At 42.2% G+C, this 16,682-nt stretch overlaps 1 protein-coding gene across 6 annotated transcripts in view; it reads left to right on the top strand.

The window, feature by feature from the left end:
- The first annotated feature begins 10,158 nt into the window (after positions 1-10,158).
- Positions 10,159-16,682, top strand: part of CCDC73 (coiled-coil domain containing 73) — a 60,639-nt gene continuing 54,115 nt past the window's right edge. The window contains exons 1-3 of one of the 6 annotated variants that reach the window (XM_053390268.1): positions 10,159-10,231; positions 12,692-12,715; positions 13,929-13,971. In XM_053390268.1, coding sequence (XP_053246243.1) covers positions 13,945-13,971 — 27 coding nt within the window. In that variant the 5' untranslated portion in view covers positions 10,159-10,231; positions 12,692-12,715; positions 13,929-13,944. Of the gene's footprint in view, positions 10,232-12,597; positions 12,716-13,928; positions 13,972-16,682 lie in introns of those variants that run through there. The other 5 variants (XM_053390284.1, XM_053390245.1, XM_053390276.1 and 2 more) reach the window with 5 other exon arrangements.

The following is a 16,682-nucleotide window of genomic DNA, read 5'->3' as shown; positions in this document are numbered from 1 at the left end:
ATGAAGAAGTACGTTCTTTCATTTGTCCTGACTCATCCAACATTCAGCTTCGTTGGGCGTCCACAAATTCTGGTGTTTTGAGAGAGGAAGGACTTCTTTTTCTACTTTCTGTTCCCAAAATAATTTTATAAACTGTTACCCTTTATTCACTTTTTCTCGAAACTAAAAAGCCTCAAACGCTGCAACCTTCCCTAATAAAGGAGTCATTCCACCCTGTTGATTGTCTTGGTTGCTCTTTTCTGCCCCTTTTCCAACTCTACAATGTCCTTTTTGAGGTGAGGCAACCAGAACTGTTCACAGTATTCCAATTGTGGTCGCACAATAGATTTGCATAACAGCATTACGATATTGGAGGTTTTATATTCAATTCCTTTCCTAACTATCCCAAGCATGGAATTTGCCGCACACAGGATTTCCAGTGAACTATCTGCTGGGGTACATCAAGGTCTTGTTCCTGGGCCATAACTGCCAGTTCAGACCCTATGAATGTGTACGTGAAATTAAGATTTTTTTACCCCGACATGCATCACGTTACCCTTGATCATACTGAATAGCATCCATAACAACTGTCTTTTGTAATCCCCTTTGGATCACATAGGTCAACAGTGTGTTTTGCTCACTTTAGAGCAGGGACACACACACATGCACACACGGGCCATGAGTCTGGTGCCGTGTTGCAGTGCCCTTGCAGTATCTTTTCTTCCATCCTGTATTTTTGTAATGAAATGTGCAGAGCTCAGATTTGCCTAAGCTTGTTATCACTAAGCACTGTCTTCACTACTGCCTGAAGGTTTTTGCTAGGCTTCCCTTATGCACAGTACCAGGAGCTTGCTGATTCAAGTCTGCCCAGTGTTGGCAAGCTCCAGCTGAATGTTGTAAACAGTACAGTGGGATTACAATCATTGGCACATTGTCTTTTCAACTTCCCTACTCTTTTAAAGAAGCAAAACATATATATATATATATATATATATATATATATATATATATATATATATATATTTGGCCATCTTTGGTTAGGAAACTGATGCCCTCTAGTGAGATTTGACAGCAGGTGCATTTGGTTGCTTTTGTTGCATTCTAAGGGTTTATTTGCAAGGCTCCTTCTTCTGCCTTTTTATCTAAATTGTGTTTTAATCTACTCCTGTGATTACAGTGCAATGGACCATTCCGTCTTCCAGATTAAACTACAATAAGATTATTAAACCCGACTCGGCAAGCACCAAGCTTAGTGTATGATACCACACTTCACTTATCGATACATATTTATAATATTAATAAGGTTTAAACTGCTAGGTGAATACTTTTGGAAAATTCTATTCCACCTTTAGTTGCAGACATGGAACTGTTGCATGTCACATGTCTGTTTACATACCAGCACAGCTTGCTGGGAACTTCCGTTGTGTGTATAGCTTTTGCTTCTCTCTGTTTCTCTGGGAAGACAAAGAGAGAGACAACGTGTTTCTTTGTCCTGATTTATGATTAATAAATCCGTAGTTGTAGTATGCTTCCACAAGCCTCACACCTATTCTGTGTGCACAGTTTGCTCGGCTGATATAGTGCCCTGACTTTGAAGCCTGGGTTGCTGACTTACGTTGGAGCAGAGGCCGATGGGTCTTCGCAGTGGGATGGCCGAAGGAGACCACCCAGCTGGGGCTAGCCAGCTGGCCTTGCGACCCTCTGCATGCTGACAGATACTACAGTTTCTGGCACTACTTTGCATTCAGGAGAGCTGATATAGCACATTATTATTAATTATGATGGTGATGATGGTGACTTATATACTGCCCTTCATCATAAGATGTCAGTGCGGTTCACAAGATAAAAAATACAAGGAAAAAAGCACAAATTAATAGTTAAAACAAAACAACAAAACAAAACAAAACAAAACAATACAACCCCCCCACAAACATATTTAAAAGGCTGTAGAATATTAATCAGCTCTGTATAGTTATAAATTAACCAGTTTTTACAAAGCCTAAATCTCCAATGTCCTCTCATCTAAAGAAAATTGAACCTGGTAACGCTGCGTCTGGAAATTCTCTGTGCCAGTGGAAGCAGAAAGTACCAACAGATGGTTGTAGCCAGCTAAGTTCTCTGCAGAGTACACCCGTTGTAACTAATGGACCGAAATTAGTCATGCCCATTAATTGAAATTGATCTGCTCTTAGTATGACCAGCAGTGGATACAAACCAGAATCTATAATGCCACCTGGTTTGCTGTTTTGTGGGAAACTACATTCAGTAAATCAATTTAAATTAATGTATATGTCAACAGATTTAGTAGGTGTTTTGTGGGATTACTAATGGCTGTATGCTGCTATTATTTCCAGATTGTCCATGCAAGATTCAAACTGTATTGCTGGACTCGACAGTAGAGTTGTGCTACGTTAGATCTGTTTATATGTAAAGCACTTTGCACACCTAGGGCTCAGTTTTGGAGAAGGACAATTAGCAGTAGTTGATATAATATTTGATGCATCTGTGAGATTTGTGCTATGAATCCTATTATTTGATTCATCAAATTTTATTTATTTATTCACTGCCCAACTAGACAGAGGACGATATGACTCACTGCATTTAGCAGCAGCACCAAACTTGTCTTTCCTGGTTGACGGCTTTTTGCAAACATAATTTCTATTACAGCTGTTCTGCAGATAGTTGCGTAATAATTTTCTGTTTGCATTTGTGTTGTTTATCTGGCCATTCTCACTTACTAACTTTTTCTGATTTTGAGAATCTGATATCTACACACACACACACACACACACACACACACAAACTTGCAGTACAGAAGCCAAGCCACCAAAAATGCTGAATTGATACTAAGTGTGTGGAATAAGGTTTAATGTGATTTTTGGCAAGATCTGTACCTCTGTAGCTGAAAACAGGTGGTGACCTTACAGTTATCACTATCTTATGTGGGGTTTTTTTTATGATGCTAGAATTGGTTCCAAGTTCCTAGTTCCTTCTTCAACAAAGAGCTCAGTGAATATCCTAAATATTTTATTTGACCCTGCATCACAGAATATGAATTATCATGGATCTCCATCACAGGGAAACTCTACCTTTTGAAAAAGGCTTTTGCAAAAAGTGTTATTTTTGCACAAAGCACATAAAACCTCAGTGCACAGTTATGAATAAGGGAACTATAGCTGTGCACCCCAAAATAAGCATTGGACTACCCCAATGACACATCCATTTGGTCCTGGTTCATGTACCATTGTAACTTATTGCCTTTTTGCACTATATATTTCATTTTTATACTTAAAGTGAGGTTATGGCAGGCAGCTCCAAATTCTGTGCTGTATTTAGTGATCAAACCTTTCTTTCCTGCCAGCTCTATAGCGTAGCACCTTTGCAAACAAATAGGCATATTGGAAACTACCTCCCGCACATACTTCCTGTGTTGGGGAATCCCTGCATAGGAAATGAGAATAAAGTGAAGGTGAAGATGTTTCAACTAGTTCAAAACTGGCAAAATTTTGTACTGTAGAGACAGTACTAAGAGTGTGCTCCCAGCACACTATCGAAGCTGTTGAGGTCTCATTTCCTTTCCATCTATATAAGACATATGTAAGTTATTTATAATTTGTTTCCCCTATATTTCCATTTCTAACTAAGATGTATGATTAAGATAAATGAGGAAATATTTTGACATGTATCCAAATGTGTTTGTACATAAAGTGCAAGTGCCTCCCCCCCGCTCTATCCTGTGCCATTCCAGAGGCCCCCCTGACCCTCAAAAGCAGCTTTTCAGAAGCACAGGGAGGTGGGGCAGGTGCAGAAAAGCCCTATGGCACATTTTAGAACATGGAAGTTAAAACAAAAATTCTTTTGAAAAATAAGGGCTTCAAAAAAGAAGAATGCAGCCATGCACATGTCTATTCAGAAATTTACCTCCAAAGAGACTTACTGCTTTTCAGTTCAATGTGGCTTACATGTAAGTTTGTATAGGATTGCTGCCTATACATACTTCTCTTGATGCAGGATTAATTTAGAAAATTATTTCTACTAAAAACTCCCTGTATGTATAGATATAACACTAATGAAGAATTATTTTAATTAATTTTGAAAGCCATAATAGGAAATTAACTTGCCTCCCACATTCTTAATGAAGAAATAAAGCAACTAATTTCATTGCTGTTAGAGGAGCAATCTACTCCTTCACATATCAGAAAATTAATGTAACATATTCACTCAGCCAAACAACATTTCTGAATTTCCCCACCGGAACTCTGAACACTTTTATTCCGAGAATAAATTTATGAAAAAAACAGCAGTCAGCATAAAATTTTCTGGCTTCAGCTTCTTAAGACCTCCATACTGATTGATTCTGATCCCAATAAATCTTCATTCTGACATGGGCTCCTTGTATGTGCTATTCTTGCTGTATCTATTCAAAATAAGAAAGGATGTAAAATCATACGTTCTTCTGAGCTTCTAAGCCAGGTTCAAGATTCTTGTTTTGATTTACAGAGCCCTGAACCACTTGGATCCAGAGATTGCCTGAAGCCTTATATTCTAGCTTGATCACTGTGATTATCTGCAAGAGCATCTTTGGTCAGTCCCTGAGCTGGTGAGGCTTGTTTGACAACAAGAAGAAATCAAGCCTATAGTGTCCTTGGCCTGTCCTGGGGAACATCCTGCCAATAGAGATTCAGCATTTGACTTCTGTGCCAAAAAAAACTTTTCTGTTCCACCAAGCCTATGCAAGCTATTAAGAGTTCACCCTCCCAACTATTGATGGTTGTTTTTAACTTCTTTATGCTTTTTTTTGTTTTTAAGGGAAGGTTTCCCCCCCCCCCAATGTTTAATGCTTTGTTATGTTTTTGTATATGTTGGAAACTTCCCAGGGTGGCTGGGGCAACCCAGTCAGAATGATCATAATAGCGGAATAGGACATTTCTATTTTCATGGGAGAAATGTTGGAGGGTATAAGACAGGTATAGGAGACAGCTAGTGCTCAGTAGGAGCAGGGACAACTACTGCTGGGATCCAAATAGGCACATTTTGCATATTTATAAAAAGTGGGAAATGGAAAAAAGTCATATGAGAAAACTTAGTAGTGTCACTTAATAGGAGCAGTGCTTGTGGCTGCTAGTTTTCTCAGGGCCCAGGGTTGTTGGGTCATGAGGTTCATTGTGACACCTCCCTCTGCTGGCTCATTGGTCACCAGAGCTCTAGAAGGCCTGGGGTTCTCCTATACTTGGATCATTTCATGCTTGTGAGAGTAGCAGGAAGACATGTAAGCAGGATTTCTAAATTCTTTGATGATAGAGAATTCATCTTGAGCATAGAGGCGTTAGAGAGCACTAACAGTGAGCCCAATTTCTCTTTCTTTTCTAGGCTTTCCAGACTCAGAAAAGTGTTTTCCTGATTGGGAAGAAAGAATAGAATTTCCCCTCTCCCAGAGACCTCCCCCTTGCCCACCCCCTCACCCTTGGCAACTCCCTCTGGACCCATCTTTGAGAGGACACAAAAGGTTAAACCCTTCAGCATATAGATGTTGATTTCAGAATAATATTAATCCCTAAGGTCTCTGAACTGTCTGAAGCCTATTTTGTTTTTCCTGTAGGCTCTGCATACCTCCTCCCTTCTTCATGTGGAGAAAGATGCCTGAAGAGCTCCTTCATTGGAGGAGCTCAAGAAAGGCCCAAGACAACATAAAGGTAATGTCTATTTCCAAGAATATTTTCAGTGCATATAAGACAGTCTCTCTAACTGCCAGCCTTCTCTTCTTTTCCTTTCAGAAGGGCTAATCGTAGAAGACCTTGAAGAAGAGCAGCGAAAGACTGTGAGCAGTGGCTCTTACTCCTAGGTTCATTCATTCTACCCCAGCCTTATTTACTTCCCCCCTCTGCGCTATTTTAGCCTTATGCTTATAAACTGGCCATTCATAAATATGGATTGTATGAATCTAAAAAAATGTATGAATATGCAGAAGGTTTGAGGTCAAATATACGTCCCTAAGGTTACTTAGGAAAGATCTCTCTGTAACTGTCTGAGGCCTATTTTGAGGTTCAGAAATATAAAAATATCCCGTATGGCTCTTTGTGTCCCTGTAGGCTCTGCAGACCTGCCATCCTGATCTGGAGGAAGATGGCAGGAGGAAGAAATGCCCAGGACAATATGAAGGTAATGTCTATTTCCAAGGATATGTTCAGGGTATATAAGAAAGTCCCTAAAACAGTTGTAATTGTGTTATGTACTGAATTGAATAGGATCCAAACTGCAGCAGTCTGATTGGTCCTAGAACAATAGGATCCAAAAGGCAGCAGTCTGATTGGTCCTAGAACAATAGGATTCAGAATGCAGCAGTCTGATTGGTCCTAGAACAATGCAGCAGTATGATTGGTTGGCAGGAACCACCCAATCATGCTCCAGATAGAAGTGAATCCACAACCTGATTGGCTTACAGTAGAATTCCGGAATTAGCCAATCATGTGCAGCCCATTGTGTAAATAATGTATATAAAGCAGATACCTTGAGGGGACTTTCATTCATTCCTCCTCACCACTATGAGCTGAATAAAGAGCATGAAATCACTTTGCGACTCTGAGTATATTTCACTGGCGACGAAGGTGGGATCCCGCTGAGCTGACTGCCACACACAGCACCGCAGTACCGCCACCTGCCGCACCACTGCTTCGCACCGTGTATCCAGGCTTCAGCTCCGGGACACAAGGAACTCAGAATGGCAACCGACAGCAGCTTCTCGCCGTTCAACCCAGCATCTGGAGACTGGGAAGCGTACGCCTCCCGTTTCACCTTCCTCCTAGAAGCCAAAGGGGTCACCGATGAAGAAGACGCCAAGAAGAGGGCAATATTCTTCAGCGTCTGCGGAGAGGAGACATTTGAAATCGCCTGGGCTCTCCTTGCGCCTGAAGACGTTGCTACTGTTCCATACAAAACAATAATGGAACAGCTGAAGGGGCACTTTTCGCCACAGCCCTCAGTGGTGGCTCGTCGAAATGCCTTCTACGCAAAGCGGCAAGCCCCTGGGGAAACCATAACTGGGTTTGTGACCTCTCTCCGCCAAGCTGCCCGGTTCTGCAACTTCTCAGAGCTGGAGAACATGCTTTGTGACCGCCTCGTCGGTGGCCTGAAGGATGAGAAGCTGCAACGACACCTCTACGCTAAGAAGAACCTAACGTTCCAGGTCGCTCTGGAGGAGGCCCTGGCAACGGAAGCTGCCAAGAGGTCGATGCAAGAGGCACGGCCGAGCCAGCCGTCCCAACCGAGGGTCCACCATGAAGACCTCACCAACGACTCAGGAACCAACAGGGAGGAGGTGCACCGAGTACAGCAGCGCACTCAAGCAGCCCACATACCACAGCTGCCTCGACGAGAAGGAGGGAACTGCGCAAGCTGTGGAGAAAGTCACGAGAGGAGGACCTGCCGTTTCCGCAACGCAGAGTGCAGGCAGTGCAGAAAATTGGGACACATCGCCCGGGTGTGTTGGGCTCGGCCCACCCGACGCTAGGCATCAGATGACCAATCCAAGAGCCCCAGGTCCCGGGGCCCAACGCACCAAGGCAACTCGACGGAGCTCACGGACTTCCAGGTATACCAGTTGCCCCACCCCAACGTAGAGAAAATTTATGTAGAGGTACAGATAGAGGGGGCCCCATGCCGCATGGAGCTTGACACGGGTTCAACTCTATCCATAATCTCGGCAAGGACCTTAAGGAAACTGTGTCCTACTGGGGGTCCCAAACTCAGCCCGGCCCCATTCACCCTCCGGGACTTCCAGAAACGTAAGGTCCCCACAATGGGGGTGGGGACCTTCAGGGTGCAGTACCGAGGGCGGACACGGCAACTGGACTTGCTTGTGGTCAAGGGCCCCTACATTAGCTAACTGGGATTGGCATGGTTTGGACCACTGGGGCTAGCCGTCACCGGGGTGAACCACACTACCTTACAAGTGGACGTGGATGCCATATGCAAGGAATTTCCAGGGGTTTTCAATGGGAAATTGGGACAGTATACGGGCCCCCCATTGCTCTACAGCTTGACCCCGCAGTACGACCGGTCAGGCTCAAGGCCCGTCGGGTCCTGTTCGCCCTGAAACCCCATATAGACGAGGAATTGGACCGACTCATGGAGCAAGGAGTGCTGGAGCCGGTGCCTAATGCCCCCCTGGGAAACCCCAATCGTCACACCCGTCAAGCCTAATGGTTCGGTCCGCATCTTCGCAGACTACAAATGTACCATAAACAAGGCCCTCACGGCCCATGCATACCCAGTGCCAGTGGTCAGCCATGTCCTTGCTACCCTGGCTGGGTCGAAAATTTTTGGCAAGCTGGACCTGGCCCAAGCATATCAACAGCTGCCAGTAGATGAGGCCACAGCAGAGGCACAGACGATTGTGACGCACAGAGGAGCGTTCAGGGTAAAGCGGCTGCAATTCGGTGTCAGCGTGGCACCAGGCATATTCCAGAATCTAATGAACTCTCTCCTTAAAGGGATTCCTGGTGTCACCCCCTTCTTCGATGATGTGTTGATTGCCGGGCCCACACCAGAGGAGTTTGAGGACCGCCTCTGCACCGTTCTGCACCGTTTCCAGACGGCGGGTCTCAAGGTGAAGCGGGAAAAATGTCTACTAGGAGTGCCTCAGGTGGACTTTCTCGGGATTTATGGTGGACGCAGAAGGGGCCCACCCGACTGGGGACAAGGTACGGGCCATTTGTGATGCCCCAGCGCCCAAGAACAAGACTGAACTTCAGGCCTTCTTGGGACTATTGAACTTTTACCATTCCTTCCTTCCCCACAAGGCGGCGGTAGCGGAGCCCCTACACAGACTCCTGGACAAGCAGGCCCCTTGGGTGTGGGGCCAGCGCCAGGAGGCCGCATTCCAGGCAGTCAAGGACTTGCTTGTCTCAAACTCGGTCTTGGCACACTTCGACGAGAGGCTGCCGGTGGTGCTAGCATGCGATGCCTCGCCCTATGGCATTGGCGCTGTCCTGGGACACCAACTCCCGGATGGAAGAGAGGTACCGGTGGCATACTTTTCCCAGACACTCAACACAACCGAGCGGAACTACTCGCAAATCGACAAGGAGGGTCTGGCAATCATGAAGGGAGTAAAAAAATTCCATGATTTCTTGTACGGGCGGCCCTTCATCGTGGTGACTGACCACAAGCCGTTGCTTGGCTTGTTTGCCCCCGAAAAGCAGACCCTCCAAGTGCTGTCTCCTCGCGTCCTCAGGTGGTCAATTTTCCTTGCCAGCTACCAGTATGTTTCAAATTGCTAGCCTTCTTTTCTTTCTTTGGGGCGCAAGGGAGCACATTGGCCCAACTGCAGCATGCTCTGGGATACAGCACTCATGGTAAGGCAGCCTTCTGAGAAACAGCTTTTCGGTGAGCAGTGCATGCTGTTATGAACTTCACCTTACAGCGTGGACTGTCAAGGCAGTGGAAGGTATATGCCAGGCCATTACTGACTACTGTCTCTCTTTAGCCACACACGAGCAGTTCTTCCTCCGGGGACGAGGGAAGAAGCGCCGCCGCCGCCAGGGGGGACCAAGGGGTGGAGAGAGCCGAGCCCGAGTCCCTATGCTTTTGTTTTTAACTTGTAATGTTGTTAAGTTTTTATATTATAAACTGCTGTGATATATCTTTATGACACAGTGGTATAAAAAGAAAAAAAGCAAAGGAAAAAATATATATCATGAACCTTAAAGGGCAACATTGAGGTATTTGCCTTGGAGTATGTTGTTCTGCCCTAATTTGGTATGTGTGTCAAGATTGCCTGACCTTCAAGCCAAGCAAGTGAGGACTCTTGCTTAGCCTAAGTCAGTAGAAAAATGCAGCCAGAGCCTTTCAACTGGACACTGTAAAAGTAGTACAATGGTACCTCGGGTTACATACGCTTCAGGTTACATACGCTTCAGGTTACATACGCTTCAGGTTAAAGACTCCGCTAACCCAGAAATATTACCTCGGGTTAAGAACTTTGCTTCAGGATGAGAACAGAAATGAACCTACAGCACAGGAACACCTGTGCTCAAGCATCAGGAAAAGATGTGAAGCACAGAAAAATGGCGTAAGTCAAAATTATGTAAAACTGGCCTAACAACCGAACCTGGACTTCCTAGCCAATCAGAAGCTCACCTAGATAGAACCTTTCAGGATTTGGGAGTACACATTCTCACAGGTTCATAGTTGCTATTAATTAAGCAGGCAGCCATACTGACCTTGAGCTACCAGCCACAAGGAGATAGCACAGGTGCGCTCAGCCCATGATCTCTTCCTCATTAGTGAGAGCCGAATTTCTTAACAGAAATCTATTCCTCTGATGCTCACGGCTGGAATAAATCAAACTTTAGTTGTGATGTGGCCTAAGCAAAAGACAAGCTTTTCTTCACGGGGCAGGGGGATTTTATTTTTTTTAACCTAACTATTGGATTCTGGTGTTTATAATAATACACCCAGAGCCTGGAGTAATTCTAAACAGTTAAAATTATTTTCCTTACATCAGTACAGAACTCAGACTATGTGGACTTTTCTGATAATTGAATTATACACCTGAGACAGAGTACCCCCACTGAAACCTCTGGCTATAGGACGGAATATAAATTCAATTAATAATAATAATAATGCAGTATGTTTCAGATAGCTTCTACAAAACACAATGGGTTTCACTTTAAATCCCTCTGGAGATTGCAAACTTTACCCACACATGCAGGCAAAAAGTGATTCAGCCTGATGCCATTATCAGGCAAAGGAGTACAGCTGAGCTGACCAGGAGCTTGTAATTCCAATTTTGGCCTCCAGAAGGTGACATAGATTCAGGAGACATTTACCCTCATTTAGCTAGCTTGGGGCAGGGTCAGGCAAGACTTTGGCTTCCCTTCTCCTTCAGGCCTGAGACTGCCCCACCTTGCTGAAGGCTTGAGACCAGCAACTCAAGAGTTTTAGTTCTCTCCTCAGTGTACATTGTGAGGAGAATGCAGGAAGTGTCTTAAGAGTATGTACAGTATTTGCTTCTTTATCCTGCCGCTTTCTGCTTTGACTTAAGCGCGGCTTCTCTTTCCTTTGTGTTGGGACAGGTCACGGAATTCTACTTTTAGTATACTCTGTTTAATCTAGGCACTTTATTGCTTTGTTGGGAGAAGGGGTGTGTGTGTCGTGCCTCTGTTAGCTCTGTTCTTTTCCTCACAGCCTTCTTGACAAATAACACTTCACCTCAGCAAAACCTCACTGGTACCCAGTACTGTAAATGGGGTCTAGGCAGCTCCCCCGTCTTCCTCCGCTTAACAGAGATGTAAGGCAGAGCTTCCAATGTCAGAATTTTCCTTATCCCTCCTTCTAGTACTGTACGTACTTTGCCAACCTGGTGCCCTCCATCTGTTTTGGACTACAACAACTATCAGCCCCGACCAGTGTGCTGCTCTCCTATTTGTCTCTCATCCCACCCCCGCTGTCTCTGGGGAGTGATTGTTTCAGACTTTTTAGTACTGTATAAGTTTGACAGTTTTACTAGCCTCAGAGGGAAACCCTTGTGGCAATATGCAAACTTACTATTTGAGGGAAATCTTTAATAGCTTGCTCTGAGTAGCTCTTTAAAACGAGGCAAAACACATCTATAATACAATACTGTTTGTCCCTCAGGGCTTTAGGGCCTACACCTTTCTAGTTTTTAGTCCTTTAGTGGGAAGATTACATTTTGTGAATTTGCTGGCTTATCTTATTCCCCGCCCCCCCCCATGGCATTCCATGCTTTTTAATTTAGGTCATGACCATTTCTGAGTTCTGTTAATAAATAAAGCAGAAGAGTTGTGCAGTTCATAACAATGGCCACTGGATGACAGCATAATATTTAAGACAAGTCAATGCGATACAGTATTCTCCTGTGGAGAACTGTAATTTGATCACATTTTGTCAAAAATGCCTCCTATTGCTGAGGAAGAGAATATAAGTAAGAGAAAGCAAGAATTGCTTCTCCAAACTTGTTTTTAATATCTTCCTTGATTCCCAGGAGAGGACTCCTGTGAAAATACTCTCTGAATGATATTAGCAAGAAATCTGCATTCTAGTAATCTCTAGAAGTTTGTAAAACTAGAAATCATCTTCCTAGAATTATGCAGTTGCTTTGCTAGTGACCTCAAATAATAGAGGAAGCTGATATCGCAAAATGGGGTGAAGAACAGAAATAGTATTCTATGTATGTCCAATCAATTTCAAATACATATAAAGTGTAATTGTAACAAACCCATGTTTGAAAACATGTGCATAATCTGGCACAATTGTTAGAGAACCAGGTTTGGCTGACTAGATTGGAAACCTGGTTTTCTCTGTGTAATGTATAAAATAACCCTTATAACTGATAACCAATTAAGAAAAAGTATTTGCTTTTATTTTATTTCACAAAATTTATATGCCACTTACTAGTACAAAAGACCTCTAAAAGGTTTACAAGACAATATGAAATGTTAATTTTAAATAGCAATAAAGTATTAAAATCAATTTTCATAAACATTTTAAGATATAAAATCATTTAAAAAAAGCAAACAGAAAAGAAAAAAGTTAGGTAGAAATATAATGGACACAATCCAATGGTGAAATGAGGAAAAAATGCTAGTTGAAATCTGCTTCTGAGAACTGAGCCAACAGCAGCAGGTGATTCAGGAGAATCTGGCAACTGCCATTGTAAATGATGTTATCTGGTGCCTTGTATTTTCAGTAGAAGAGGAATTGATGATCTGTGACAAGGTTTGTTTATTTTAATTTTGAAAACTGATTAACACGTTCTGCTAAAAAAGCACTTGAGCAGAGTGCAGAGACATGTGACTCTTTGGCTAAAAGCCAGGGAAGCAGCAGCAATGGATAGCTTCAAGCTCCTCTTTAAGACTCATGAAGGATGGCACATATTGTAAACAAAAATGCCATAAATATGGCTGTCCTAATGCCGAATCCAAGGAAGGATCCCATGGCAAACTGCATAGATAGATAGAGGGAGATTTCCCCTCCTTCTCCTTCTTGGAAACTTGACAAATATACTTCTTTTCTTTGGAAAGAATAGGCAACATATCTCTGCCTAGTGCTTGCTGTTTTATTACAAATCAAGCCTGAGCTTTAAGGGACTGTATCTGTAAAAAAATAAAATGAAATAGCAGTTTATTGTGATAAAAAACACCCACATAAAATCAGAATTAAAGCCTTAGTGTCCATAATACAAAGAAAATACAAACACATTTCTTTAAAATTTAACAGAAATTGGAGCTATTCAAAGAGAAGTTGATTATGATATAATCTGAACAGAACAATTTTTCAATTACTCTTTTAGATGCATTGCACTGCAGCATCCTTCTGGAAACGTTGTGATTCAGGGAGTTAACAACCAAAGTCAACAGGAAAAGTTGTGATGAAAACAATGATTGGTTCCTGAGCTTGGCCAATCCCTAAATTGTAATCCAGTGTTTGCTTAGAAATCAACATTAAATGCCATTAATGTAAATTGGTTCACATTCTTCCATCCTGAACATTTTCCTTGTGGACCTTTCTATTCTTGCTGGACAGAAGTTCCGTGCTTTTCAGTCTGAAAGCACAGATCTTTGTTCAGTGATCAGAAGGGAGGGAAAGGGTGTCTGATGTCCATTTCCTCCTTCATATGCCAATTAGGAACTTAAGCCACTTGCAGTAAAATTCTATATGTGTCTGTTGAGAAGTAAGAACCATTAGTTTAATGGGGGTTACTCCCAGATAAAGTGAATATAGGGTTGCAACCTTAATTTGTTAGAAAATGAACGTGGTGCAGGAGTGCTGGATGCCCTCACCCTGCATAGTATCCTATGCTTAGGGGGGGGGATTAATTAATGGAACCTGGTTTCTGTTTGTGGATTTCATTGGATTAGGATTCTAAACTTAAGCTTTTTTTCACTATTCTACAAAAAAGTATGAAATATCAAACTCTTTCTTTCTCACAGTGTCAGTGCAAAAATGCTGAATTTTGTTCTCAAATTCCAGGTAAGTACTTGCTACATTTCAATATTATAGTCTGAAATTTCTGTTGGCTGTTTATAATCTGGATAACCTGGAGGCCAAACTAGCATAGAAAACATGTAAACAGGATGAATGTGGATATAACACTTTCATTTGTTTAACGTAAGCAATTAGGACTGCAATGCATGGACGTAATCAGGATTTTTGTTGGGGGGTGTCAGGGTTTTTGTGTGGGGGAGGGCTTTGTTGGGGGGGGCAGAACCTCAGTTTGCTTATTCTTTGCTTTTTATTGATTTTTATTGATTGGAGGGGGCAGCTGCCCCCCCTGCCCCCCTGGCTATGCCCATGCTGTCATGTGAAATTACACTATTCCCTCTTGGAGTGTGAGTTGTGGTAAACTGTTAGGCAGCCAGCAATGCTAATTACTTTTAAACTAACTAGGGTTTCCGCTTAATCCAGTATCTGAAATTATGGTTGGAAACTGGTTTCAGATCTTGAGTTCAATAGGAGCTTTGATTAGCTCTAATCATGGGTAATGTTGCTGCAGTTACTGCAGTTAATGGTAGTTAAATCTGGCAGAAGGAATTTCTGCTCCAGAAGGGCTTGCTCCACATTGCTTAAGCATAGTTTCATCTGCACCACTCAGACTATCCATCTATATTCAAATATACAAAATACAGTATACTAAAGCAAAGTAGATTAATAAATAGATTAGTAATATGAAATGTCAAATAATTTTACAGTATTTGACTGCTTATTACTGTCTGGAATCCACGGAATAGCTTCCTATGATTGAAATCCATATATCCCATATCTAGTACAGCTGAACAAATTCCAGATATTTGCTTTTGTTAATATGGTTAATTTGGTCATAATTGTTTCACTAATTGTTTGTAAGGAAAGTAACTACATTACACAGTATAATTCTTGGGTATGCTTATAATGTGCAGTGTGTTTTTCATGCCATATTCTAGGGAGTGAAGAGCTGAACCTACTCATTGTTTTTCCATGAACACTTTTGCCAGGGCCAAAAAACCTCCCTTTTTGATTTGCATGCCTTGTGAAAATGTTAATATTGATGTAAATTGCCCTTGCATGTCCTCAGTTATGCAGTTTTGTTTCATTGTGACATCACCATGGTAAGGATCATCACATCACTGATCCAGGAAAGAGGAAGCAGCCTAGGAAAAAAATATACCAAAGAAGTAGCAACCCAGTGAAACAGTACTGGTGACTGAACAGTTTGAAAAAAGCTAAATATGGGCGATATCTAAAGTATTTTTGAAGAGAAATTTATACCCCACAAGATTACTACTTTTAATCCAAAACCTGAAAGTAGATCTCATACAGTACAGCCATTATTGTTTGTGACCATTTCCCAGTACAGTACCTCAGTGCATTTCAGTATTGCCAAAGTATGACTATATACAGTTCCTTCTTGAACGTAGTCCTCTTTACAAAAAAACAAACAAACTTTAAAAATATACATTTGGCCTTGATGTGGATTAAAAACTTGTACATTACCTTAAAACCACTTTCTTTACAGCTACATGATGGGACTGGTGTCAAAAAATGTTCCTAATCCAATACATAATCTCCTTTATTATCTCATCACAGCATTTTATGTAGCTGGTTTTTCATGTAGCTGGACAAATTCATGGGGACAAGGCTATCAATGACCACTAGTCATGATGACTACATACTATCTCAACTGTCAGAGTTAGTATGCTTCAGAATACCAGTTCCTGGGAATTACAGGTGGCCTGTTGCCTAGCTTGCAAACTTCCAATAGGCATCTGTTTTTGGCCACTATGAGAACATGATGCTGAACTAGATTGGATATTGGCTTGATCAAGCTTGTTTGTGTTGCATTCCTATGTCCTTATGATTCTGCCAGTGGTATCTGACATATCCGAGTAGTTAATTCTTGGATTGGTATTGTACTGGCTGCAGATGATCAGTAAGGCATGATTGTCTTGTATTCAGAGAAAGGGGAAGGGAGTCTGTAAATGTTGGGCCATCCCTGAAGTACAGAACCACAAATATTTCAGAGAAGATTCTCTCTAAAAAAATTATTTCAAAATGTTGAAGTTTCAAATGGTTTGATTTCTAATGCAAGCATGACGGTGCCACCAGGACTGTGATATTGATACTCTTCACCTGTTGATCTCAAGATATGAATAGTTATCTGTAAGTAAGGTTTCTATTATTCTCCTGAACTGCCACCTCCGCCATATCTGCTCCAGAGGGTTAGGGTACCCTTTGGAATGGGTGGCGTAAGGGACTGCAAAACCAGAGGAAATAAATGAAAATACCCTATTCCTCCACTGGATCAGTCAGCAACCCTGTGATTGGCTGTGTTGTTTTCAGTTAACTTTTTCACCATCAGCCACACATCAATGCAGGTGTAGCTTGAGTTATTCTTTTATTTGGCAGCCCTCTTATTTGACTAGAACAGAGCTATCCTAAAATTAGCAATGGCATTATGTGGGTAGCATTTGAAAATATTTTAGGATGAATGGCATTTATTTTCAATATATTCTTTAGTATTTAATAAAGATCTCTTAGATAAAATGAAATTGCAGCATGAGACATACAGGCAGCAACCATTTAGGCGTGTCTGATATGTGTATGACTGCACACATGTGCATCACGCTGAACCTGGAAGTGACCTGAAAATGGCACAAGAACATTACAAAAAGGGGTGGAACGGGGTGTCTGCAGGCTTTTTCAAT

Source organism: Podarcis raffonei, chromosome 1 (genome assembly GCF_027172205.1).
Source record: "Podarcis raffonei isolate rPodRaf1 chromosome 1, rPodRaf1.pri, whole genome shotgun sequence".
Classification (NCBI taxonomy): Eukaryota; Metazoa; Chordata; class Lepidosauria; order Squamata; family Lacertidae; genus Podarcis; species Podarcis raffonei.
The sequence above is the reverse complement of the archived record's forward strand: the minus strand, read 5'-3'. Positions and strand labels throughout refer to the sequence as shown.